Source organism: Geospiza fortis, unplaced genomic scaffold (assembly GCF_000277835.1).
Source record: "Geospiza fortis unplaced genomic scaffold, GeoFor_1.0 scaffold218, whole genome shotgun sequence".
In the NCBI taxonomy this organism is placed as follows: domain Eukaryota; kingdom Metazoa; phylum Chordata; class Aves; order Passeriformes; family Thraupidae; genus Geospiza; species Geospiza fortis.
The window spans coordinates 37,994-51,170 of NW_005054524.1; the positions used below are offsets into that span (position 1 = coordinate 37,994).

A 13,177-nucleotide genomic window follows, 5' to 3' on the forward strand; every position below is an offset into this window, starting at 1 on the left:
AGGTGGAAAAAGGCCAACTGGCAGCGTAGGGGGAAACCGATCTGGGCTGCTGATGAATGGAAAGACATTGCCGCTCGGTTAGAGAAGCTACCTGTGAAAGTCCGTCATGTTGATGCCCATGTCCCCAAGAGTCGGGCTAATGAGGAACACCGAAACAATGAGCAGGTAGATCTGGCAGCAAAAATAGAGGTGTCAAAGATAGACTTAGATTGGCAACATAGGGGGGAGTTGTTCTTAGCTCGATGGGCCCATGATGCCTCAGGTCATCAGGGTAGAGATGCCACCTATAAGTGGGCACGAGACCGAGGGGTGGATCTAACCATGGACAGTATTTCACAGGTTATCCATGACTGTGAGACGTGTGCTGCCATCAAGCAGGCCAAGCGAGTGAAGCCCCTCTGGTATGGTGGGCGGTGGTCCAAGTACAAGTATGGGGAGGCCTGGCAGATTGACTACATCACACTGCCCCAGACACGCCGGGGCAAGCGCTACGTGCTGACCATGGTGGAAGCCACCACTGGATGGTTGGAGACCCACCCTGTGCCTCATGCCACTGCCAGGAACACCATCCTGGGCCTGGAAAAGCAAATCCTGTGGAGACATGGCACCCCTGAGAGAATTGAGTCAGATAATGGGACTCATTTCAAGAATGGCCTTATCAACACCTGGGCCAGGGAACATGGCATTGAATGGATATATCATATCCCCTATCATGCACCAGCTGCCGGGAAAGTTGAACGGTGCAATGGACTACTTAAAACTACCCTGAAAGCACTCGGGGGGGGGACTTTTAGAAATTGGGAAATGAACCTAGCAAAAGCCACCTGGATGGTCAACACCAGAGGGTCCATAAATCGAGCTGGTCCTGCCCAGTCTGAACCACTGCACACAGTGGATGGAGATAAAGTCCCTGTTGTACACATGAAAGGTATTTTAGGAAAGACTGTTTGGATTACTCCCACCTCAGGCAAAGATAAACCCATCCGTGGAATTGTTTTTGCTCAAGGACCTGGTTGCACTTGGTGGGTAATGCAGAAAGATGGAGAAAGCCGTTGTGTACCACAGGGAAACCTAGTCTTCAGTGAGGACTGTGTGTAAGGTTTGGGTTTTGGTTTTTGTTTGTGATACAGATGGAAATAGGAAAAGGGGTGGATAATGTTGAAGATTGCATGCAAGATGTTTTCCATTACCATCTGTATGGCTGATTACCTTGTCAAGTGAGCAGTTTGCCTTATCTCTCTCTTTGAATGACCACATTCACACCTTCCTCGGGAGGGGACCTCCGCTGATAACAGACTATTGAATATCGGTGCATGACTGATAAGAACTATAACATCCCATTGTGAGATGCTCCGCCCAGAGGGAGGAGCCAAGCACTGCTACCCCATATACTCCAAGATTCTGAAATTGCAGTTTCAGTTTATTTTCTCCACGAGATTCCCCAGAGGAACAGCAGCTACCTTTTCCTCCTGGATCTTCAGAGGAAGACTACATCCTTCTCTACAGAACCCCCTTGCTCCAACAGAACCACACCTGATACTTCAGAGGACTGCAGCCACATTTTCAATCGGACTGCCACTAGCACCCTGACCAACAGGGTGTCAGGTTGGGTTCTGACTCTGTCAGTGTTGTTCCAGTGGACTGTATTGTTTATTTTATTCTTTTTATTTCTTCCCTATTAAAGAACTGTTATTGCCTGCTCCCATATCTTTGCCTGAGAGCCCCTTAATTTAAAATTGTAGCAATTCGGAGGGGTGGGGAAAGTTTACATTCTCAATTTCAGGGGAGGCTCCTGCCTTCCTTAGCAGACTCCTGTCTTTCCAAACCAAGACAATGGGTCATTCACTTAAAGAACTGGACTCAATGATCCTTGATCCTGGCGGGTCCCTTCCAGCTCACCATATGCTGTGACTCTGCCAATCTGCTTTGGTGTTTTGTGGACATCTTGCTCCTGGGCAGACCTCCTGGGGCTGGGCAGACTCCCCGGGTCTTTCATGGTGTGTATGAACATTTAGCAGCTGCCTGGAATGGATCTTTGGGATCCTACCAGCAGACATGCTGGCCATCCCCCTGACTGACCAGGCAGTGTGGGCACTGGAAGGAGAGTCTGGCAAGCAGCTGGGCAGACACACACCTTCATGAAATGATGGCTCCTGCTGCTGAGGAGTCCTAAGTCAAGGCCAAAGTCACTTGGGAATGGCATTCCCCACCTGTAAACCCCATTCCTTTCATTTTTTACATAAGTCGGGCTGTGGCACAGGCTCCCAGTCCTGGTTTCCAGTTCCAGTACTATGCCCAGGCTGATGGTGCTACTCACCTGCCCTGGAAAAGCTGCTCTCCTCCACTGCAATGGCAACATAGACAGGTGAGTGCATAGCCATGATACCCTCCCATCTTCCCACAACCAGCAACTCTGGACCCACACTCTGCACTGCTCCCAGTGCTGCACCACATGGGCAACAGGTTGATGAATAGCTGGGGTAGTCCTCTGGCTCTGCTCTACCACTGTCCCACTGGCCTCATCCTGCCCCAAGGAGCTGACGCAGCCAATGAGACACATTGGGCACAGCCCATCACTTAGCCCAATGGAGACCCGTAAACCCCAACACCAGCCCATACAAGCGCCTGCACTGGAATTACTGAAAACATGTGGTTGGTGCTGCCACTGTGACAGTTCTGCCATGCACCACCCTGCCCAGACCCCCAGCTCACCCTACATCAGCCCAGAAGCCTCAAGCAGCAGAGGGGGCCCTACCTCGGGGGATCTTGCAAATGACCCCCATGGTTACGTTTGTGCAGGAGCCTAGACGCCACACGCCGTTGCTGCTCTGGATCCAGTAGCAGCTGTTCTGGCTAAGCATGCTGGGCCCCGTGTCGTGCTGGCCCCAGTTGGAGTAGTTCACGGCACTGTTGTCATGCCAGACCAAGGTGCCACCTGGAAAACTGGAGTATTAGGCTTAAGGAAGCTGAAGAGGACACCGCACCTTTGCTCCAGTTCAGAAAGTACAAGGAAGTGTGACAGGGCTCTGGGAAGCCTGGTTTAGTGGAAGGTGGCCCTGTCCATGGCAGGGGGTGAGACTGGATTGGCCTTAAGGTCTCTTCCAACCAAACCATCCCATGATTCTGTGATTCTGTGGTGGGGCAGTGTGATGAGGAGGACCAGGGTCTACAGTGCACCTTCCTGAATCTGCAGGCTCCAGTGCCTTGAAGAAGGCTTTGGGTTTCCTATCCCACCGAGCCAGAGGAGAGCACACTCAGTATGTTCAGCACAGCTTGAGACACTAGTGCGCATGGTCACACTATGGTATGAGCCCTCCTCACTGGTGCCACCACCAAGGGCTTCCTCTGCTCACCACAGACTTGGTGGGAGTTCATGGAGGTGCCTGAGGGAGTATCTCAAACCTCATTCTTTCCTTTGTACCTTTGGGGTTGAAGGTCATGCCCAGCCAGGCCCCCTTGGAAAGGCCCTCGTACGCCTGGAGATGCTCCCACACAAAGACATTCTCCATTTCATCCTGGATGGACAACACTGTGCCGCCAACTGCAGAGGGAAGACTGTCACGGAGGAGCCCAGAACTGAGAGGACTGAGTTAGGGAGCAGCAGTGCCCAACAGGACAAAGTTCAGGACCCACCCATGAACCACATGACGATTGGGGAGCCCTAACATGGAACAGCAAGGAGATGATGGCTGACCAAGGCTGCACAGGGGCACAGGGACAAGGGGGCTCTGCTGCACCCACAAACATCCTGGGGAATCCCACTCTTTTCCATTTCCAAGGATGCATCACCCTCCTTTACCACCCCAGCTCCCTCATACCTTTCTGGCATCTCTTCATGGCATCCTTCTGCCCAAGAGTGATCTCCATGTGGAAGGTGTAGCAGTGGTCCCGGAAGGGGATCCAGGACGAGTCCTCCAGCGATTTGGGACAGCTGCCACTGTAGGTCCACTTGTGCATGCGGGGGTGACCTGGGAAGCAGATGGTACATTAAAGATATGGTGGGGCACAGGATGTTGGGGTCCCAGAGCACACTGGGGCACCCAGACCCACATGGACATGCTCCAGAAGGTCCCTGGTGGGATGCCGTCTCCAACCCTTGGTCACACCCCACCCAGACTACCCCAGGCCCCCTGGCCAGCACCTGTTTGGAACTGACAGATGGCCCCCTGCAGCCTGGTGTTACAGCCAGCTGTGCGCCAGCTCCCGTCCATGTCCATGTAGGAGCAGCCAGTGATCTGTTGGGGCTCCCCATCCTGCCAGTTAGTGTAGATGAGATTCTCCTCCGTCAGCCACAAGTAGCTCCGGCCTCCCTGGAACAACACAGGGAGGAGGTGCCTGGGAAGCTGCTGTGATCCCTCTGGGGACCCATGCCCCAGGTGCCTGCCCCCTTCCCTCACCTCATCATTGGCCAACCCAATCCAGAGCGGAGTCTGCAGGCTGGTGATGGCCTGTGTGAGGAAGGCCTGGCTGTAGGGGTTGGAGATGGTGGCCAGGGTGGCATTGAGGGTCTCGCAGAGCAGCAGCGCCTCATGCCACCTGAGGGGTTTCTGCAGGATGCGGTAAGTGCTGTTGTGGTAAAAGAGGGTGCCAGTAGGAGAAGGGGGAAATGGTGCCTGCACAGGGCTCAGGGACGGGTCTGGAGGAGAAAAGAGACATGGTCAGAGGGCACGGAGGACGTTCCTGCATCCCAGGTGGGTCACCCTTTTGTCCATCCCTACCCAGGCCAGTCTGTCCCTGGCAGTATTGTGCTGGTTGCACCTGGCGACATCCTGGTGCAACTAGGAAGGGCAGAGGGACATCCTCAGGAACGACAAGCAGAGACACCCTAGCACCACCCCCACCTAGGAGCTGTCCACCAGGATGCACATCCCTGTGGGGACACACTGAGCCAGGTTGGTGTGCACAGCTTTGGAGCTGTCGCACAAAAGGCTGGGATCAGGGACCCACCTGCCTAAGTTAAGCCCGTCTCCTCAAGCTAAACCCATTGCCCCAGGTTCCCCAGTCCCATCACAGCATGAGGCACCAGGGTGGCAGTGACAGATCCTCAGCCAAGGGAGCTGGGGTTGTCCCATCATCCCCCTCCTACCTATGCTCCGCTGGCAGACATAGCCATGTTTCTCCTCCAGGCAGCTCCGGTCATCCCAGCGTCCCGTGAAGAGGGGGGGTGAGCCATGCCACACCACAACACAGTTGGTCTGCACAGCCAAACCACAAGGTCAGCACTGCTCTTAGCACTGTTGTCCTACACCGCAGAGATTCCCATGCCAGAAACCCCCACCATGCAGGGCTGCATCCTGCACTGCCCTTGGAGAGCCACCCCAGCCCACCAAATCTTTCCTTTTCCAAGGCTGGGCCTGGCACTGTGGGACCTTCCTGAGGGAAGGGGGTGCTATGGGGAATCTCCCTCACCGGCTTGTCATTGGGGCTGGAGGAGCTGCAGCCTGAGGGCTCTCCAGGTGCCCAGCTCACGTGCCGCAGCGGTTCCCCCTCCACCCACTGGAACTCCCCCTGGGCATCATGCAGGCCAATCCAGAGGTCCAAGGAGATGTTGGGCAGCATGGATGTGATGAAGGCTGCAAATGACAGGTGAGATGCTGAGGACCACCCCTGGCAGATAGAACCCTGGTGGGGTGGTGGGGCAGAGGAGACCTACCCTGCTCCAGGGGGCTGTCAATGGTGGCCAGGATGCCGCCCTGGTTCTCACACAACTGCTTCGCCTCTGGCCACTTCACTATCTCGCCTTTGTTGTGGCCATTGAAGCTGAAACACTGCAGAGGCAGGGGTACAGGATGGGCCAGGAGGTGCAGCTGACCCCAACCCTGAGCCTTGCACCCTCCCCACTCAGCCACCCTCTGCAGCCCCATTCTGCTACAATGGTCCTTCTCCCCTTCACACCCTCATGCGGGCCACCCCCCAACCCCTCTGGCCCTTCCACATCTCTCCTGGCAAACCTGTGCACACACCTCACCTTCACCATCCCACAGCATGTCTCCCAGCATCCCTGTAAATGCACCCCCCAGCACTCCCCACAAAACATGTGCAGACATCTCCATCCTCCCATTTTGCAGCCATCCACCCTGTGCCTCCGCAGGGCTGGTGGAAGACTAGGAAGTAGCCATCACCTCTCCATCCTGCCATCCCCTCTCCCATCCTGCTGTCCCCTCTCCCTCCAGTGGTACCTTGCTGAGGAAGGGCAGCCAGCCTTGGGGACAGCCTCCACTTGTGGCAGCAGGTACCGGAAAGAGAGAAGGCTTCACAGCTGTCCCGTTGCTTCGCTTGCAGATGTAAGGAAGCGCTGTCATGCACTTCTGGTCCCCCCAGTCCTCTGTGAGAAGGGACAGGCTGGGCATGATGCCCCTCTGCACCGGTACCAGTGCCCCAGCCACTCAGAGCCTCATGTGGAGCCCTGCCCTGCCCTGCTCTCACCTCGGCTGGCGGTCATGTACACACACTTCCTGTCCTTGCTGATGGGCCGAGGCTTGCCTGGTGCCCAAGAGACAAAGTTGAGGAGGGACCCATCAGACCACCTGGAACAGCATCAGGAAGATGAGCGGTGACTTGGTGAATAGGACCACTTGAATGCCCTAACTGGGAGTGTTTTCCACCACTACCCTCTTGGATGAGGAATCTCCAGCCCAGCACCCCAGGATGAGACCCCTGAGATGCAGCTGCTGAGTCACAGCACTCTGAGACGTGGGGACAGTAGTGTGCAGGGACATAGTGGTATGGGGATGTCATAGGCACGGTAGGGTAGGGTAGGGACGTCCAGGGACCCAGTGGCTGTGACTTACTTGAACCTCCCGTCGTTCTCATAGGTCTGCAGCCCAATCCACCAGTGCTGCTCCTGGCCCCTGGAGAACTGCACGCCCAGAGAGGACATATCAATGCCCTTCAGGGACTGGAGAGTCTTTGGGGGCAACTGAGGCTGCCATGGGGATAAGACACCCTTCCCCAGCTTGCAAAAGCAAGGCAAAAAACATCACTTTGCTAAGCCCCAAACCCACTCCTAGGCATCAGGACCAGCCACCACACAAATCCATCATGACCCAGCAAAGCCTAGCACCCCCAAATATGGTCCCTCCAGAAAAGGGTGAAAGAAGGCAAGGAAGAGCACCCACAAGGTAGCAGAGCCCATGGCCACCAGTGCCCTGGAAGTTCCTGTCCCCTTGGTACCTTCTTCAGGTTCTGGCCCAGGAAGTGCAGCTCAGCCTTGCTGTGCACTGACGTCAGCTCAGCCTGGAACCAGCTGCAGATGCGCTTTGCCTGCAGCCATGTTGAGTGGTGTTCAAAGAACTTGTACTCGGCCTCCTGGTACTTCACCCACTCTTTGCTGCCTGCAGGCACAGACCAGACCTCACACTGAAGCTGACACCCCTACCATGGTCACTCTGACAGGACACCCACATCTCTGTCTATTGAGCTGCTTTGCTTTTGTCCCTCTCCTGCAACAGAGCTGCAGCGGGATGCCTGGGTTCCCCTCCCTCCCACAACCCTGCCCAGGATCCATCCTCCTCTTAATAACACTGCAGCAGACACCCATTGAAGACATCAGGTGGTCTACGCATGATCTGAAGTTGAGCCAGGAGAGGTTGAGGTTGGCTGTCAGGAAAAGGTTCTTCCCTCAGTGGGTGGTCAGGCACGGAACAGGCTCCCCAGGGCAGTAACTATGGCTCCAAGGCTGCCAGAGCTCAAGCAGCATTTGGACAACACTCTCAAGCACAGGGTGGGATTGCTGGGGTGCAGGGCCAGGAGCTGGACTCAATGGTCCTTGTGGGTCCTTTACAACTCAAAATATTCTGTGACTGTGTCAAAAGGCTGTGGCTAACATACCTTGGGTTGTGATCTCCAGCTCCTTCACATCGACACCTGGAGAAAGGGCAAGAGAAGGTGTCAGTGGGGTGCAGACTGGGATGCTCCCATGGATGCTTCTCTGCAAACCATCCATGGGCTACAACGGCCCCTCCTGAATTCCCCCAGAAGTGACAGTACCTCTCCCAGTCCCTGAATTAGGAATCACCCTCCCTCTTCTCAAGGATTCCACCACCCTACAGCCCGTGCTCCTCCAGGTCAGTCACAGCTGATGGGTTTGGGGACCCCTTTGCCAGTACCTTTGGGCAGTTTGCAGATCCAGTCCAGCTGGGCTTCACATTGCATTGGCATCCACTGCAGGGAGGCCAGATCCAGCACTGTGCAGCTCCGGATGTCATCATCATCATAGTTGCTGCGGTCAAAGTTGTGGTAGAAAAACTGGGGGTTGAGAGAGATGGGCAGTGTTGGTCCTTTCCACCAGCACCAGATTCGTCCCTCCCACAACTCAAATGCCCCCTGGACTCACCCCCAGCCCGTCGCTCCACCTCCAGCTCTGGTCCCCAGCAGGGTCCCGCCGGTTCAGGCCAATCCAGAACCAGTGCTGCTCATGGAGCTCCGGTTCTGACTCCCTATGGGGACCCAGGGGGACATGTGAGTACACAACCCCCTTCAAACCAGAGGGGTTTATTCTTATATACAAATATATATTTATAATCAAGGCTTTTTCTGTTTGTTTTCAAAGCCTGCCATCCCTACATACCTGAAGATAGGAACTGGGATAACAGGCATGCCATCTCAGGACTGGAGCTGCTTTAAACCCAAGCTCCATCCCCAAATTACACTGAACTTCCTGCGCATCTCCCACATTAACCACACCAACTGATGCACCTTCTGTACACTGACTGGTCTGTGCTCAGAGAGATCCATCCATCCATCCATCCATCCATCCATCCATCCATCCATCCATCCATCCATCCATCCACTCACATGTGCTAGACCACCAGGAGGGCTGTGGGCTTGTGGCAAGCACACACCAGCAGTGGGACACACACTGATGCCCCCAGCCTCTCACCCAAAAATCTTGTTGAGAGTGTTGGCAACAAAATGCTCCTCCTCATAGCTGCCTAGGCTGAGCAGCTGGGCTCCCAGCTCCCGGCAGAATTCCTGTGCAGCGATCCACGTCTTCTTCTCTTGCAGCTTTTCAAAGTTGAATACCTGGGAAAGGAAAAACCCACAGCATGGGGGGCTCAACAGCAGAACAGGAGCAGAGCCCTGTTCCAACCTGCAGGCAGCCATGTCCCAGGACACAGTGCTGCCATCCAGCCCCAGCCAGAGTTGTGGAGTGCCTCTTGCAAGCAGCAAAATGTGCCCCTTCACTCCCCTGCACTGGGGAGGCATGTGCGTCCCCACACCAATCTATCCAACCCCCCTTCACCTTGTAGCAGTGACGAAGTTTGGGGTTGGAGCTCCATCCTGGGGGGCAGGTGGCAGTGAGGCTGGGCGTGGGGAAAGGACTGGGCAGTTCAGGATTGACTGGGGTGCCCAAGTTCTGTCGACAGATGTACTTAGCCTTGAAGGTGCTGCAGTTCTTCACCTCCCACAGCCCCATGGAGCTGCCGGTGGCCAGGGCTACGCAGCCACCCTTGTTGTAACCTGGAGTGCTCATGAGAGGAGGGGAGATGCCAGCCTTAGAGTTGGACTGTTCTGGGGGGCAGTGCCAGCCCTGCCCTCCATGAAGGGAGAGTCCTCATCCCACCCCCATCCCTTACCGGGCTGGTTGCGGTTCCAGTGAGTGTACGTCACCTCATCACCGCTCAGCCAGTGGAATGCGCCTGTCTCATTGATGTCCTGCAGAGCTGTCCAAAAATACTCCCCATCCCAGCCATAGATGAGGCTGCTCACATATGCCTGCTCGAACCTGGAGGGACAGTGAGAGTGGGATCGTCCACACTAAGCTGCCCATGATGCTCCAGCCCTTGGAAGTCACTTCCTTGCAGGGCTTGTTTTGGGGCAAACCCACCACCACTGGCATGGCACTGACCTGCTGGTGATGGTAACCAGCGTAGAGCTGTAGTCAGAGCACATCTTGCGGGCGTCACTGTAGGGGACACGGTCCTCGCCCAGCCAGAAGCAGGATGGGCTGTGCCACTTCCAGCCCTGGAGACGGGTGACAGGGAACATCCACCACTGCCCACCTGGACCTCCCCAGAAGGATGGGAGCAACCCCAGGGCACGAGAGCAACATCCCAAGTTCCCCACCACTGCCTCTGCCTTCTCCTGGGAGGTCTCCTGCCCCCAGCTGCCCCAGCTTGACCCCACTCAGCTTTGAGCTTCAACAAGCCCCTGGCCCCAGAGGACATGGCTACAAGGGAAAACAAACACCCAGGCAGCTTCAAAGCTGGGGAAACAGCTCTCCCTGCCAGTGTCAAGCCCCGGCCAGGGAGCAGGCAGGGGAACACAATCCTCCTCTTTACACTGCAGGACTGAGTCCAAAGAAAGTACCACCGCAGCCAGCTTTAATCCCCCGCCTTGTTGATGTTGGAGTCTCTCCGGGGTTGGAGACACAATAGTGTCTGTTTTCTGCCAGAGCAGGGAGCAGGGTGGCCCTGGGGGTGGCAGAGTCAGGAGGGACATGGGGGCTCATCTGCAAGAGGGGACACACACCCTTCACAAGAGTGAAGTGGCTCAGCCAAGCAGCCAAGTGGCTCCAGGCTCACGGACCCTCTGGAAGGGGGAAGCATCAGTAGGGTTCTACTCCTGGGTCCCCCGGGCATTGGAAGGACAGTGGGGGCACAGGCCATATGCAGTGTCATCAGCACAGTGGGGAAGGAAGCAGGAGAGCAGCTTTGGGAAATTAAAACAACCGCAAATCCCAGTTTTTCCTCCAAGTTCCTGCTCCTACAGCCTTTCTCCGAAGCTGGCAAATCCAGGTACAGACCCATAAACTGGGTCCCTCTGGAACAGCATGGATGCAACTGAGCAACCAAGAAAGGAGGCCTGTCCTGGGACAATGCAATGTCTCCAGATGGGTCCCCAACCAGCACCAGCCTCAGCACCCCTAATACCCCAAGGGTGCACTCCCACATACAGCACCACAACAACTCCCTGTGATCTAAAAGAGGACCAGGACAGGATCCCCAACCCCAAGTGCTGCCTCCAGCTTCCAACTCCAGTGTGCCCCACATCCCTCCTGATCTGCCTTTCCCATTGCCCAAACCTCTATACTTCACTGCTTCCTTTTTAAGGCTGTTCCTGAATTAAAGGAGATTTTTTTAAAGGGGGAAAAAGCAGCAAGACCACCATGAAAAACCAGCGCAGTGGCTGGAGTGGATAGAACCAAATGCCTGAGCAAGATGTGCCTCCTCTCCACCAGCTTCTGCCTCTGGGTGGCAAAAGTCCTCATTGAGAATGAGTAAGTAGAGGAAGGATGGTTCTTGGTTAATTTGCCCCTTGCATTGGTTCACTGGTTCATTTATCCCTCACAGTTTGTTTCCCAGTGCATCTCTGCTGGGCACCCAAGGCCAAGCTAAGACTGGGGCTGGAGAGCCAGGAGGGAGTTAAATCTCAACAGGGAGTCCTCAGGACCGATTTGGGGACACACAGATGCATGGTAGCAGAACTCTGCAACTGCGTGTCTCATCCCTAGTACCTGTGGACACGGAGGCTCTTCCAGCTATGTCTGGTCGCCCCCAGATCGGGCTCTGCATGGCAGCTCTCCCGGCTCTGGCATAGCCAAGCCGCTGCTTGAAATGGGGCAAGGACAAGGGAGGAGCCCAGCAGCACCTCTGGGAGCTGGCCTGGAGTGGCTGCTTGCTAGGCAGGGCGCAAGCACGCTGGCCAGCTCTGAAAGGCTGGGAGAGGTTCAAGAGCCACACTGCTGCCAGACTCAGTGCTTGGAGGCTTTGCAGAGAACCACAAAAACCACTTCCCAGCAAGCATGGGAACAGGCCGGCTTCAGCCCTGTGCAACGGCTGGGGAAACCGAGGCAGGGCACAGGCTGAGTGAGAATCTGCTGGATTCGTGTCCCCAAACTGCCCATGCCCTGCCTGGAGGAGGCAACCTGCCATCTTGTCAAGGTGTAGGGCAGGCAGCCACCTCCACCCTGCCAGGCTCCCACGTGCTCCTGTGTTTTGGCACGAAGAGAGGGAAGGGCAGATAAAATTAACATCCCTGCTGGCAGCCAAGGCTGCCTGATGGGGAAGAGTCTTGGACAATGTGCCCAAATGCATGTGTTTTGTGTTCCAATTTCTTCCCATGGACTCCTCTACCATGGCAGCGAGGGGCTCAGCAGCCCCAGAATGCTCCAGCACAGACCAGCTGCTCTGGGTGCTGCTCATCAGGGTTCCCCAAAATGGTTTTAGGGAAAGGTCCCCTTGAAGCCTCAAGCACCATGCAGAACCGTGGAGCAGCCAGAACTACTGCTGCCCCATGTGCCACTCACCTTTCGGCACCCGTGGTCATCCTCCTCCTTCTCCTGGCTCACCCGACCAGGCTTTTTGCAGATGGAGGGCAGGGTCTGGTTACAGGGGCTGTCATTCCACCTCCCTTCCTGCAGGATGGTAAAAAAAGTGGCAATGAGCCCATCTCACAGCGTGGGGAATGTCCCAGCCCCTTCATCCCTACATTGGGTCCAAAGACCCAATGGCTCAGATGAGCTGGGCTGAACCCAGCTGGAGACACTCCCTGAGGAATGCCTTCCTCAGCAATGAGGATGCTGCAGTGCTCCCTGCAGAGGTACAGGATAACCCCCATCCCCTCCAGGTTCTCACCGGTCCCCAGATGGTAACACAGTCCTCCAGGCTGTCACGGAAGTTGTTAGGCTCAAAGGGGTGCCAGTACGTGAACCTCACAGGTGTCCCATCTGACCACTCAAAGTTCATTTGCAGCTTGAGGTCATTTAGACCAATCCAGAGCTCCTCCACATCTGCCAGGACAGGAAGGGAGGGTGTGAAGTTCGGTCCTCCTGGCTGACCCTGTGCAGAATCCCCCATGACCTCAGCCCTTATGTGGAACTGGTCTCTGCACCAGCATCTGCCAAAACCCACTCAGGGCTCAGCTCTGAACTCCTTGTGCCAGCGGGCAGGAGAGGGCAGGACAGGGCAGGGCAGCTCCTGTCTGCAAGGATGGACCCCTGGAGTAGGAAATTAAAAGGACACGGACCCACAGAGTGGGAAACACAGGGACATTTGCCTGCAGCTTTCAGAGAGGGGCTAGCAGTATGGGAGTACAAGTCCAGGACTGTAAGCTCAGGTCCAGTGAACTACGGGTTTTCAACCATTCCTTTCCAGCACATCCCAGTCTGCTCCCAGCCTGGGGGCAGCAGTATTTCCTCTCCTTCCTCCACTCTCCTATACCTCCTTGCTGGCCA

General features: G+C 55.8%; 1 protein-coding gene across 2 annotated transcripts in view; it reads right to left on the minus strand.

The window, feature by feature from the left end:
- Positions 1-13,177, minus strand: part of MRC2 (mannose receptor C type 2) — a 22,788-nt gene that overhangs the window by 6,310 nt on the left and 3,301 nt on the right. Inside the window, exons 7-28 of one of the 2 annotated variants that reach the window (XM_031063735.1) lie at positions 12,579-12,733; positions 12,251-12,358; positions 9,851-9,966; positions 9,579-9,727; positions 9,245-9,462; positions 8,882-9,024; positions 8,336-8,438; positions 8,109-8,247; positions 7,831-7,866; positions 7,174-7,334; positions 6,792-6,859; positions 6,427-6,527; positions 6,180-6,325; positions 5,654-5,768; positions 5,410-5,573; positions 5,087-5,195; positions 4,398-4,636; positions 4,142-4,310; positions 3,819-3,968; positions 3,422-3,541; positions 2,756-2,935; positions 2,318-2,344 (exon numbers count right to left, since the gene is read on the minus strand). In XM_031063735.1, the coding sequence (XP_030919595.1) occupies positions 2,318-2,344; positions 2,756-2,935; positions 3,422-3,541; positions 3,819-3,968; positions 4,142-4,310; positions 4,398-4,636; positions 5,087-5,195; positions 5,410-5,573; positions 5,654-5,768; positions 6,180-6,325; positions 6,427-6,527; positions 6,792-6,859; positions 7,174-7,334; positions 7,831-7,866; positions 8,109-8,247; positions 8,336-8,438; positions 8,882-9,024; positions 9,245-9,462; positions 9,579-9,727; positions 9,851-9,966; positions 12,251-12,358; positions 12,579-12,733 (2,916 nt within the window). The remainder of the gene's footprint in view (positions 1-2,317; positions 2,345-2,755; positions 2,936-3,421; positions 3,542-3,818; positions 3,969-4,141; positions 4,311-4,397; positions 4,637-5,086; positions 5,196-5,409; positions 5,574-5,653; positions 5,769-6,179; positions 6,326-6,426; positions 6,528-6,791; positions 6,860-7,173; positions 7,335-7,830; positions 7,867-8,108; positions 8,248-8,335; positions 8,439-8,881; positions 9,025-9,244; positions 9,463-9,578; positions 9,728-9,850; positions 9,967-12,250; positions 12,359-12,578; positions 12,734-13,177) is intronic. The other variant, XM_031063736.1, reaches the window with a different exon arrangement.